Here is a 13,650-nt window from a genome sequence, read left to right as displayed (position 1 = left end):
TTGTTTTGAGATATTTAATGCATTCTAATCCATAAGTTGTCAAAATGATTTAACACCAACATTTTGAATATATTTATTTACAGGTATATTTTAGGAAATTGATTAGACCTTTAATCTCTAACAGGTGAATAAATACAAAACTTGCAATGGTTACATTTTAGTTCTGATATACTGCATTAACATGGATTGAGCCAGAGGAGGAATAGTTTACATCAGGTAAAGGTTACGCTTTTTGTTGATCTTATTTACTAACTATCTCACCATTGTTAAGTCCATTTCGCCTTTCTCCTCCAAAACACTTCACTTTAATGCAGCCACTGTAAACTTTTTGTGCTATTGGTTTATTGTCTGATAATTCACCTTTCTGCAAACCTAACTACAAATATGATGCATTTCAATTTGTAAACATTTTACTATAACAAAAACACTTGGTAAGTTGTTGAAAAATATTGAATACATGGTCATTACTTATACTACATACATTTTTAGAGTGCCCTAGGTCATTTATATCATAATTATAAAGTACTTATAACCCTCTATAGCAGATCATGTGATCTGCTTCAATTAGTTTAGTTTTAATATGATTTTTTGAATGCAGCTTTTCTACAGGAGCAGTCCCATAAACGTACATGTAAATACAGACCAAGTCATAATACCCTATATACAACATATGGATCCAGTAATCTCAAAGTAATGATGTGAGAAAATATACATGAGGAAAGTTAGTGCAAGGCGTGGTTTTACACAATGACCTGCTAAAATGGAGTTCAATTCCACCCTAATTGTACTCTGCAGACCAAATTCATAATGGAGCAAAACATTTTAAATATTTCAATTATGTTAGCTAAAGTTGGTTTTAATTATATATACTGTACATCTAATAAAATTACCTTTTGAAGGAGCAATAAGCAGAATGTTACTGCTTACAATTAACAACTGGACGGTAGCCAGATTGATGAGAATAGTTTGCAAGTTGCATTAAACTGAACACTAATTTAAGCAGGCTTTAAGGTTTCATGAGATTTTAGTTTGTACCTACAGAAGGCAAACAAATTTCAAGCCTTCTGATGAATGATGCATGCATCTACCAACTGAGAAAAAATGTTTTGCATTTAAAAAGGTCTGAAGACATATATCTTGTATTAGAAACAACTATATGCTTTCCACTCTGAGGTTTGGAAGTGACAAAGGTCTTGTGTTAACACCTGTTTGCTCCCATTACAAAAGCAGCAGTGAAGTGTATACTAAGAGATGGAGTCACAGTAGAAACAGCTCTAGGTACTACAGCACTGGCTCTTCGTCTGTTGGGTGGGCTCATGAAGATCTACTCCTCTGCTTCGGGCACTGTTTAGTCCTGCATTCTGAGGCTCACTCTTGGGCAGTTTCTTTGCTGTAAGTATCATGGCAGATATTAAAAATCTAGAATTACAAGTACTATACAAAACCACTGCAAATATGCATGCTTAAATTTCTTGTTAAATTATGGAAAAATATTTAAAATTTGATTGCATTCCAATTTTCAAAGAAGTTACTTTTAGTAGCAATCATTGCACCAGCCCTTAGTCATTCATGAGATGAATAACCAATTCATCTGGATTGTTGGCCAGTATACTCAAATTGCATTCACTTTTCAAATAAGGTCATGCTATCTTTCCTGGCAACTTCAATAGGCTGGCAGGATGTCGGCTTAATGCAACTCCACATATTTCCCTAATATATCATTATAAACAGAATACAAGTAAGATGCATTTCCAATTATATTTGGTGGGGGCTGGAGGCATCTGTGGAAGGCTGAAGGGAGCCAACAGTCAGTAACTTTATTTTACCGTGAAAAATTCCACAATAAAACTTCAGCTACAGAATGTATATGTGCACATACATTTCAGCGTGTAGCCTAGTCAGAATGTGTATGTGGTTGGGGGTAGAGATAACAGCAGAATAGTGCCATCCTCTGGGTTTGAAGCTGTACACTTGTTGACAAGTGCTCAACACAATAAGCTAAACTCCCAACAGCTAGGGTGTGGTCTGGCTACACAAGTACCTTAAAAGTCACTAAAGTGTATGGTTGCTATATAACTTTATACCCCTTAGTTATTCTGGCACTATGTCCAGGTTTCACTTCTAATTACTCTTGTACGAGTTATACTGTATTGGATTATCAATTGATTTTATAAAGCTTACCTATTGCCAAAAATATTTCATTCACATTCATTGAGGTCTTTGCAGATGTCTCCATGAATAGTAAACTGTTGTCATCTGAATAAGACTGTGCTTCCTGCAAAGGATCAATTTGTTAGAAAGAACTTTTCTTAGTCTGTAAGTGAAGCTACAGCAAACATTCTTGTATGCTTTAGAAAATACATGGTTGGAATGCATCCAGTTTTTCTGCCACAGAACAAACATTTCTTTGTGTATTATGCACTACATGAACGTTTAGTAAAGCTTACAAGAAAAAAGAACATGAGGTCATTCTTGTAGGCATCAAAAAATATACATTACAAAGGATATCCAATACTAGAAGGGTGTTTAGGTTGGGAAATGTATATATTAGTATAGGGAAATAGATCTTTCCATATTGTTCCTTAAATTTTTAACCTTCACCTCTCTCCTTTCATGGTAACAATTAGTGCTTGGGTACAGTTTCACAGCACCTGCAAAAATATCCAATATCTCATCCAAGTAACCATTCTTTGTACCACAAATGTCAGTAGGCTATTCAACCACTGGAAGAGTAGTCTTAAAACAAAAGCCTGGCCCTGCTGGACCAGACATGTTAACTTTTATTGCAAGTGGAGGCCACTGGACAGCAATCGGGAGCAGGAACCAACAGTTCCTCCCTAACAAAGCCATGCTGATACAACTCTGGAGCTTCCCAAATATGTATGGAAAAAAATACATATAATTGTATAGAAATATTTAAAAAATCGTTTTAAGATGGAGCTTAAACAGATTTTAAAAAAAATACTCAGGAACTAGAAAAATAATTTCTCTATTCCTTTACATACCTGGAATTCTACTGCTCTCTTGTTTGCCAGATCAGCCTTGTTCCCTGCTAAAGCTATTACTATGTTAGGGCTTGCTTGCCTCTGAAGTTCCTTAACCCAGTTCTTGGCTCGTGCAAAAGTGTCCTGCAAAGAAATAATAGACAAGTGAATAGTAAATACAAAAATAACAACAACTTGCATTTATATTGCGCCCTTCATGTGGGGTCGCATCTCGGAGCAAAACTACTGTGTATATCTATAAATAACTGGAAATCGAGGATATAATATAATTCTTCCATTTAATATAGCCTCATTGAGATGTCTCAAAGCCTTCACAGAATTTACTGTAAAGTGTAGTGACTATTTGTAACTAAACATGGCAGCCAATTTGTGCGCATCAGAAATTAGCTTTCAAGGGAACAAGATAAATACCCAAAAAGGAGTAAACTACAGGGGTATGAGGAAAAAGGGACTTGAATGCTTTGCTCTTTAAAAGCAGACACAATGAGCTAACTGGTCTTCTCCCCTCTCGACTCTCTTCCCCCTCCTCGCTCCCTCCCTCCCCTCCCCTCCCCCTGACCATTTCCCCCCTCCTCGCTCCCTCCCTTCCCTCCCCTCACCCTGACCATTTCCCCCCTGCTCGGGTCATGACCCAACTGTGCAGCGCCTTGGGACGTCCTCCTGACGTGAAAGGCGCTTTATAAATGGAATCGTGTTGTTGTTGTTGTTCTTCTGTGATATAAATTTCTACGGTTCTATGAATGACAATTTGTTATCTTGTTGGCCAGGACACTGAGTATATGTAGATATCTGTCCTGGCTCACAGGACAGAAGTGGCCTACCAAATATTTGCTCCCAGTCCAAGCGAGTCTTCAAAATCAATGCCTTGTTTCCAGTTGCAATTCAACAATTATCCGTGAAGCTCTTGCAGATTAAGGACCGTCAATTTTTGCACCAAAACACCAGTAGCGTTCTGCACACCTGTCATTTGCCATGTGATCAGTTACATCACACCATAAAAGGGCTGCTGGTGATCGTACATTGTAATACCGTGGGTTGGAATCTTATGGACACCAACTCCCTGGTTATAAAGGGGATAAACTATCTTCACTAGCACTACCTCCATCCATTTGCTGCTCTTACACTTCAGAGTAGTTTTAATACACGCGTAATCATAATAATCCTTGTGTTTGATATAGCACCTTATCACGTCTTCGAAACATCTCAAAGCACATTACAGAATAAACTAAAGTGAATTGACTATTTGTGTGCAAAGGAGTAGTTGAAAGAGTAGAACTGAAACAAATACGCATATGGATCTTCAATCAGTTTACACTGGTGACTTTCATCACTTTTAAGAACTAACAAAAAATTTTTTAAAGACACTGCTACCTGTAAAAAATAAAACTGATTCATGCAGATTTATATATAATACCAAACTAGGATTATATTCAAAGTTGTGAGACTTGAGTCACTTGACTAAGTTAAACCATTAACTTTTGTCTATTTGTACATTCCTTAAAAATCAGAAATCTTGCTTAACCTTGCAGCTTCTAATTTTATATACATAATATACGTCAGACTCAGTTTCTTAATTTCAGCGAAATTGCTTGTGGAAAGCTAAAGCTATACTTGTTAGTCAAAAATACAGAATAAGAGCTACTGTAATGATTGGTATTTCTATACAAGTGGGAAATATATTTTAGATCAATGTGTTTTTAGAACAGCCTGCAATATGAAGAGTACATTTGTAATTAATTCCACTTACATCATTTGTAATATCGTAGACCACTATGGCAGCCTGCGCTCCTCGATAGTACATTGGGGCCAAGCTGTGATACCTTTCTTGTCCCGCCGTGTCCCAGATCTCAAATTTCACCGTTGTGTCATCGAGGCATACAGTCTGAGTTAAGAAGGCAGCTAGAATATTAAAACCCCCCAAAGCATTAGTTATTCCAATCTTCAAATAAAAACAAAAATGTCAATTGCGAATGCAAAGTATGAATGCTTCACATGCAGTATACTGACAAGTGTCAAATGTTTTCATACAATACTCAGCAACATAATGGCATACTGTATCAAACATCCTACTGTATGCATTACATCTATTAATTAGGTCCAAGAGGATTTAACTAGCCTGGAGCACACTTGCATCAAATCATTTGACAGTTAGCAATATTGCAGTTTGTACAGAGTAATGTTCCAACTAGCATATTAGGAGGACCACCTCTTCTTTTTGAATGGAATCTTTTAAGAGGCAGACGAGACCTCAGTTTAATATCTCATCTGAAGGACAGCAAGTCTCACAATGCAACTCTCAAAACTACATATTGGAGCCTGGACTGTGAGGTCAAAGTCTCAACATGGGACTTGAATCTACAACTTTCTTTCTGACTCATGAGGCTAGAGTGCTACCAACTGAGCTAGGCTGACAAGTAGAAAAACTGTGCCAATTATCATGCAATGCGGTCAGCAGGTAATTAACTTTACTAATACTAGGATTACTTGTTTCCATACCTAGTAGTTTAAATGAAAGACTGTGGTCTCAAAGAGGCCAACATGCTTCCTTTATTTTGTACTGGTAAAAATAGTTGGCAACAATATAAATATTTGCATTTATATAGCACTCTTGATCTAGGATAGCGATGAAGTGCTTCGGTTGGATAAGGTAAACAGGCTTGGCTAATGGGGTATTACACTTATATGAGGTTTTCTGGTGTGGTTAATGCAGAGATTGACTTGCATTAAACTGGTCAAAAGGAACTGGGCTTGGGTTTACATTGCTTATTGAAGGTGCATTCACACTTCAGTGCAGAAAACAATAAAGTTAAGCTGCAAAAATGAAACCACAAAATATGACCACAGTTGGGCTTGCAAAATAATGCAAGTTGTTGGAGTAGAGGGTTGGGTAGAGTAGAAGAATATAAAGCAGGCACAACAAATTAAAGAATTGAGTGAAAACTGGCTAAAACTTCAAGGGATGGGAAATAAGGATAGATCAAAGAATTGAAAATTAGTTTGAACAGGAGATGCCATTTCTTGGAAGCTCTCAACAATAAGCCATCCAACACACATTGCATGAGCTTTAGGTACAGATTCTTGATAGTCTCAAGGGGTTGGGACCCAATGCTGAGTCCAAACCCAACAGAGTTACACATACGCATGGAATGCACACTCTTCCCCTAGAGGGATTCACCCTGTTTAACAAACTGCAGGAAGCATTGGGAACTTGCCCCAAGGTGACATGCCCTGTGGCGGTCTCGGTAGTTTGGTTTCTGAACCAGGCAAATCTGCAGTATTCCAGGGCACTGCTGATGACAGCACAGCCAGCCTCATCAGCAGGACCTAGAATGGCAAACCAGTCACTAGGGACATGGAGTCATCCCAGCTCAGCTCTGGTTAACCCTGCAAGCCAACGCTCTAACTGGTAGGGTGGTCCTAGCTGGACAAGCAGCAGGAAAGCTTGCCAGACAGCAAGATCAATGGTAAGCTACGTGGTTTTAGCTGGTTAGATTCCTGCAGTATCTCAATGCACACTCTCGGGTCCCCAAGCCTTGGCTCTTGCTAACCTGTGCCTAACATTTTCCACAAATAGGTAAGCAGGATGTGTCCCTCCAAGAAGAGTCCGCATACCATTCCAACAATCTATCTCTGGGACTTCCATGTGCAGGTGAGATGCCTGGGAATCTCAGCATGGTGATGGGTTTCTGCATGTGTCAAGACACCCAACTGACCAAAATAAATCGGAACAGGTTGCCGAGACCCAAGGCTTAGGGTCCCCCAGAGTGTGTTGGTGTATTGTCGGAATTCAGTCAGCGAAAACCACTTTGCCTGCCATTTGCCTGTCAGACAAACTTCCTGCTGCTTGTCAAGGTACTTATGGCTTTGGCTTGCAGGTTAACAGAAGCATTGGATACTGTAAAGTGAATTGACTGTATATTCTGTGGGTGAAAGATGGCAGCCAATTACACACAGCAGTGTCCCACAAACAGTCGTGGATCAAGCGACCAAATTCTTTTTTTTTTTTAATTTGAAGGGAATATTACCACCAGAAAAGTGATCCGCCAATCGATTAATAACCGGGCTCCTATATACTGCAAGGTGAACAGAGGAGTGTGGAGTAAGGAAACTTGCCCAACGTTTACCCTGTCGGGAATCAAACTCAGGTCCTCTTGGTTGTGAGGTAAATTCTCTAACCACTGAGCTACAGTACAAGGTACAAGGAACTCTCTACAACTCCTGATGTAGCACAACTCGTGGAGTCCTATAGCTCAGTGGTTAGAGCACTCGCCTCACAAGTGAGACACCTGGGTTTGATTCCCGGCAGGGTGAAACCTTGGACAAATTTCCTTACTCCACACGCCTGATAATCTCTCGCAAAAAAATAAAATAATTTGGGCACTAAATCCACGACTGTTTGTGCGACACCGCGCTGCTCAATTGGCTGCCGCGTTTTGCCCACAAAATATAGTCAATTCACTTTACAGTATATTCTGTGAAGCACTTTGAGTCATTTAGAAGACGTGAAAAGCGATATATTAAATGCAAGGATTATTATTATTAACTCAGTATTGTCCTACCCCTGCTCAGATACACATTATATATAAATAAATAATCCTTGCATTCTTACTGCCGAAACCTTTTTGAATAAAACTTCAGTTCTTAAGATTGGAGATTTTTTTTTAACTAAAGTACATCTTACCACCAATAGTACTTTCTTGATATTCATGGAATTGCCCTTTCACAAAACGTAGCACTAAACTAGATTTGCCAACTGCAGACTCGCCAAGAAGAACAAGCTTAAATTGGCAGATTTTGTTAGCGGCAGCTGGTCCATTGGGTCTTCCTGCTCCTCCACGACTTGCCATGTCCAGAATTACTTGTTCCAATTAGTTTCTGTTCCTGGTATCCTGGTCAGTTTTACGCTGGGGGAAAAAAAAAGAAACGTTAGTGAAAAGATGTCATATATACCCAAATAGACATTTTTAGGTATGCACAGATTATTTTCCTACTTACAAGTTCAACTCCTGAAGGAAAATATAACTTAAAATTAAATCCTCACAGAATACACAAATGAACCCATGCTACCTTGGATCCGCCCAATTTATTTAGTCTCCCAAGGAACAATTCAGATTCTCCCTTGAATTTACTCTTCCAATGGGTGAGAAATCTCCCCTTCAAAATCTTCTAAATTGAACCTTTTAAAATCAGGTTTAAATTTACATAAAAATGCAAGACCAGTATTAATTCCACTTTATTATTAATACAAAAATATCCATAAAAAAATTATTGTAGTATGGAACTTGTGTTTTATGTTTCAACTTCTACACACAAGGAACAAATATTTCGCTACCTAAGATTGTTAGTAGATTCATCGAGTCACAATGCAGTTCTGTGTTCTCGTTCTCCCTCCCCCCGCTCAGCATACATTATTTTGCCTTTTGTGCCATTTCTATGGAATATCCATCACCACCATAGTTGCCTCCTACATCCTTTAGGGTAAAATAATCAAAGATCAAATTTTACTTCCCACCCCCATAGAAGTTATCCATGACCTTCACTTTGGTTCCTATTGCCTGTGATTTAATTAAGCCTGAACTGCCAATCCACCTTCTCTGAGTTACAATCTGTTTTCCTCCCTCTCACCCACTATCACCGCCATGAAACCCACCACCTGCTGCTCCCCCCCACCAACTTACTGGTCACTCAGCTCCCCCTCCTCTGCCCACTACTGACTGATGTCATCAACAAGTCACTCTCCTCCGGATCAGTCCCTGCCTCCCTCAAAACTGCTGTCATCACCCCCCCTCCTGAAAAAACCCTCCCTGGATCCCTCAAACCCCAGCCACTACCGCCCTATTTCTAACCTGCCCTTCCTCTCAAAAGTCCTAGAACGCGTCGTTACCAACCAACTCCGCGCACACCTCTCCTCCCACTTCAAACCCCTCCAGTCCAGTTTCCGCCCTCCCCACCGTACAGAGACGGCGCCCACCGTACAGAGACGGCGCCCACCGTACAGAGACGGCGCCCACCGTACAGAGACGGCGCCCACCGTACAGAGACGGCGCCCACCGTACAGAGACGGCGCCCACCGTACAGAGACGGCGCCCACCGTACAGAGACGGCGCCCACCGTACAGAGACGGCGCCCACCGTACAGAGACGGCGCCCACCGTACAGAGACGGCGCCCACCGTACAGAGACGGCGCCCACCGTACAGAGACGGCGCCCACCGTACAGAGACGGCGCCCACCGTACAGAGACGGCGCCCACCGTACAGAGACGGCGCCCACCGTACAGAGACGGCGCCCACCGTACAGAGACGGCGCCCACCGTACAGAGACGGCGCCCACCGTACAGAGACGGCGCCCACCGTACAGAGACGGCGCCCACCGTACAGAGACGGCGCCCACCGTACAGAGACGGCGCCCACCGTACAGAGACGGCGCCCACCGTACAGAGACGGCGCCCACCGTACAGAGACGGCGCCCACCGTACAGAGACGGCGCCCACCGTACAGAGACGGCGCCCACCGTACAGAGACGGCGCCCACCGTACAGAGACGGCGCCCACCGTACAGAGACGGCGCCCACCGTACAGAGACTGCACTTGTGAAAGTCACAAACTACATCCTCTCTATCTGTGACCAGGGCTCCCTCTGCCTCCTTGTCCTGGACCTCTCCGCTGCGTTCGACAGTCGATCACACCATCCTCCTCCACCACCTTTCCTCCGTCATCCAGCTCAGTGGGACCGCACTCGCCTGGTTCGTGTCCTACCTCACAAACTACCAGCAGTACATCTCCACAAAAGGCTTCTCCTCCCGCTCTCACCCGGTTACCTGTGGGGTACCCCAAGGATCCATCCTTGGCCCTCTCCTCTTTCTGATCTATATGCTCCCTCCTGGGGATGTCATCCGCAGACATGGGGTACTCTTCCACATATATGCAGATGACATTCAACTCTATTTTTCCACCTCTCTTTGCGACCCCCAGTCCCCTGATGTTCTGTCAGGCTGCCTGTCAGATCTCAGGGGCTGGATGGGCGCAAATTTCCTTCAGCTGAACGTTGACAAGACGGAAACCATACTCTCGTCAACGTCTAAATTCTCACAGCTCTCACCTCCTCCACCTACCCGCCCTCCCCCTAAAACTCTCCAAACCCATTCGCAACCTAGGTGTCAGGTTTGACCCTCAATTATCTTTCCTCCCCCACATCCGGTACCTTACCAGCACCACCTTTTTCCACATCCGACGCATCGCCCGTCTCCGCCAATACCTCTCCCCAAAAGCCGCTGAAACCCTGGTCCATGCCTTTGTCACCTCTCAGCTGCACTACTCTTAACGCCCTCCTCGCCGGTCTCCCATCCACTGCCATCCACAAAATCCATAACTCTGCCGCCCGCATTCTCACCCGCACGAAACTCCGCTCCCCGATCACCCCAGTCCTTGCCAGACTGCACTGGCTGCCTATCCCAGAGAGGATTGACTTCAAGATCCTCACCGTTGTATTCAAGTCCCTGCACTCCTCTGCACCCTCCTACCTCTCTGACCTCTCTCCTCAAAACAGTACCCATTGCCTTTGTCCCTCCGGGTCTGGTCTCCTCCTCATCCCCCGAGTCCTCCGCTCCACCCTCGGCGGCCGTGCCTTCAGCCACTATGCCCCGAGGCTCTGGAACTGCCTTCCTCACTCCCTTCGTCTCGCTCCCTCCCTTCCCATTTTCAGGTCTCTGGTGAAGACCTTTATTTTTGACCGCGCCTTTGGACACCTTCCTCCCCCCCCCCCCACCAGCTCAGTCCCGGGATCCGTTACTGTAAAGTGTTCTGAGATGCCGTCCGGCGTGGAGGGCACTATATAAATCCAAGGTGTTGTTCTTCAATTATCGAACACATTTAGCAAGGGTTTATACCCAAGCCGGGGGTTGGAATCAAATCACTTTTATGAAGAATTCATTTATGCTATCTGCCATCCCTTGGTCATTCAACATTATTTCCCATGCAACAAACAGGCATTGTGTCAAATACTGTAGCAAAAATCATGACGATTCACTATTCAAATACTTATAAAGCGTGCTCTACCGTCTTGGGTCAAAATCACCATTTATTATTTAGAAACCGATGTTTATAAAATAAAGAATTGAGGATTACAAGAATCAAGCTGCAGGTGGCCATGCAAAAACTATAAGACATGCATCATTTTAACCCTAATAAAACCAGGGAACGTTTACCAGAATTGGTAAGATTACTTCATCTTTTCAAAAGGTGAATGTTTTGATTTGAAGGCTAGCACCCAATTTTCATTAATAGGTAAATACATTTTAGAGGAAAAGGGTTCAGCTGAAAGCAGGAAGAGAACACAAAAACAAGTATTCCTTAGCTAGAATATGGCAGACCAGTGGGAAATTATGAGCATAGCTTTCTGCTTCACAGAAATTTCAGTTTTATTTAACATGGAACAGAAAAAAGAACACTGCCCTGATTAATTACAATCGACAGCAATCGTGTCCTGTTGTCCTTCAGGTTGAATCCTCATTCTAAATGTCCTACATTCAGAATCTCTATTCTCAATCTCACGTATTTATTTTATCTTTCAAACAAGCAGCATTCCATCAACCATAACCTGGGCCAATAGAAAAGTATAGAAATATTTGCCCCAAAGTGCAGGGAGATTTATACATTTTGTGGGAAATTGAGGGTAGGGGTCTGCAGAAAATGGTGGGGCGTTGATTGGTGCTAATGAGGTACATTTCACTGATGACAGTTTTCACTTTATTGATAGAAACTAAATATGAGGAAATATCACATATTAGATTGTTGGAAAAAAATATTAATTGCTTCTTTTTTAAAAAAAATGGGTGGCTTTTTGGGGGAGAGGGTGGACATCAGCAAAGCTACGGGAGCTCTCAGGGCCCAGCAACGCACACAGGCCTAGAGAATGACACAGACAGACACACACAAACTCACAGTCACAGGCAGGCGGGCGCACAGACACGCGCACAGACACGCGCGCACACATTCTCAGTGAGACGCACACTTACATAGAGACACTCACAAACACATAAGGAGACACACAGGCACATCCATAAACACGAAGAGGGAGATACAGACATACAGACACTCGCAAGTAGACACACACACACACACACACACATAAACACACACTCACAAATCCTTATAGAGAGAAATACACAGATAATCATACACATTCACACACTCACAAACACACAACAGCGGGGCCTCCGAGTGAAGCCCATTTACTGCTTGCACTGCATTGCATATGCACGTCCAGAGCTGTCCCGCCCACAGTGACATCAGATAAACAGCCGGGAGGCCCGAAGAACCTACATTTATAATAATAATCCTTGCATTTGATATAGCGCCTCATCACATCTTCGAGACGTCTCAAAGCGCTTCACGGAATATACTGTAAAGTGAATTGACTGTGTATTTTATGGGTGAAACAAAGCAGCCAATTGAGCACAGCAGTGTCCACAACCAATTATGGATTGAGAGACCAAACAATTTCTGTTTATTTTGAAGGAATTATTACCCCCGGAAAAATGATCTACCAATCGACTGACAAACAGGTTCTTACTTACTGCTCGGTAAACAGGTGTGTGGAGTAAGGAAACTTACCCAACATTTTGCCCTGCACAGATTCGAACCCAGGTCTCTCGCTTGCGAGGCAAGTGCTCTCACCACTGAGCTACAGGACTCCCGGGTTATAGTGGGTTTATAGCGTATTCCGCGGAAAAAGTGAAACCGCACTTTTCTATTGGACCAGACCATAAACCAAGGAATATTACTGCATTAACAATTGTAGTATTTCAACAGAGACAGGGCATTTGATTATCAATTATCATAAAGGAGAGATCAGAAAGTTAAACTAATATGGCAGGAGCATGATTCAACGATACTACTGCGTGCAACCGCACAAAATCAAACAACCTATGATTTATTGTACAGATATGAGAACTCGCCTTCTTCCACCTCCGCCACATTGCTCGCCTCCGACCGTATTTTACCTCAAATGCAGCCGAAAGCCTCGTGCATGCGTTCGTCACCTTCCACTTGGATTACTCCAACGCACTCCTCGCCGGTCTCCCTAGCTCCACGTTTCAAAAGATCCAGCTCATTCAGAACTCCGTACCAACATCTCACCAGTTCTGGCCGGGCTCCACTGGCTTCCCATCACCATCGACTTCAAGATCCTCACACGTGAGTTCAAATCCCTTCACTTTCTGGCCTCCCTACATCTCCGACCTCCTCACTCCCCAACCCACCACCTCGATCGACTGGCAATGTCCTCTTGCTTGTCCTTTGCACCCTCCGCCCCACCATTGGACGTCGCTCTTTCAGTCACTACGCCCCGAAACTCTGGAACACTTTCCCTCAATCCTTTTGCCTTGCTCCCTCTCTCCCCTTTTTCAAACTCCGCCTGAAAACCTTCCTCTTCGACCATGCTTACAGCCACCTCACCCCCACCCTCGGTTTGGAGTCAGGCTCCACCACTTTTAAGCGCTCTGAGATGCGACCCCGTGTGGAGGGCGCTATATAAGTGCGCGTTATTGTCGTCGTTAATCTACAAGTAATTCTTAAAAGCAGCTTCCGTAAATTTTAAAAAGAACAAGGGGATTCAATGAAAGTTTTAATGTTGCATAGCACTGAAT

General features: G+C 43.0%; 1 protein-coding gene across 4 annotated transcripts in view; it reads right to left on the bottom strand.

The window, feature by feature from the left end:
* Positions 1-13,650, bottom strand: part of rab5aa (RAB5A, member RAS oncogene family, a) — an 18,610-nt gene continuing 4,960 nt past the window's right edge. Inside the window, exons 1-6 of one of the 4 annotated variants that reach the window (XM_042331796.1) lie at positions 13,006-13,028; positions 7,687-7,909; positions 4,753-4,904; positions 3,006-3,128; positions 2,182-2,275; positions 1-1,390 (exon numbers count right to left, since the gene is read on the bottom strand). In XM_042331796.1, coding sequence (XP_042187730.1) covers positions 1,275-1,390; positions 2,182-2,275; positions 3,006-3,128; positions 4,753-4,904; positions 7,687-7,852 — 651 coding nt within the window. In that variant the 5' untranslated portion in view covers positions 7,853-7,909; positions 13,006-13,028 and the 3' untranslated portion in view covers positions 1-1,274. Of the gene's footprint in view, positions 1,391-2,181; positions 2,276-3,005; positions 3,129-4,752; positions 4,905-7,686; positions 7,910-8,337; positions 8,668-12,616; positions 12,637-13,005; positions 13,029-13,650 lie in introns of those variants that run through there. The other 3 variants (XM_042331797.1, XM_042331795.1, XM_007897577.2) reach the window with 3 other exon arrangements.

Source organism: Callorhinchus milii, unplaced genomic scaffold, assembly GCF_018977255.1.
Source record: "Callorhinchus milii isolate IMCB2004 unplaced genomic scaffold, IMCB_Cmil_1.0 Scaffold2, whole genome shotgun sequence".
NCBI classification, from domain to species: Eukaryota; Metazoa; Chordata; class Chondrichthyes; order Chimaeriformes; family Callorhinchidae; genus Callorhinchus; species Callorhinchus milii.
The sequence above is the reverse complement of the archived record's forward strand: the minus strand, read 5'-3'. Positions and strand labels throughout refer to the sequence as shown.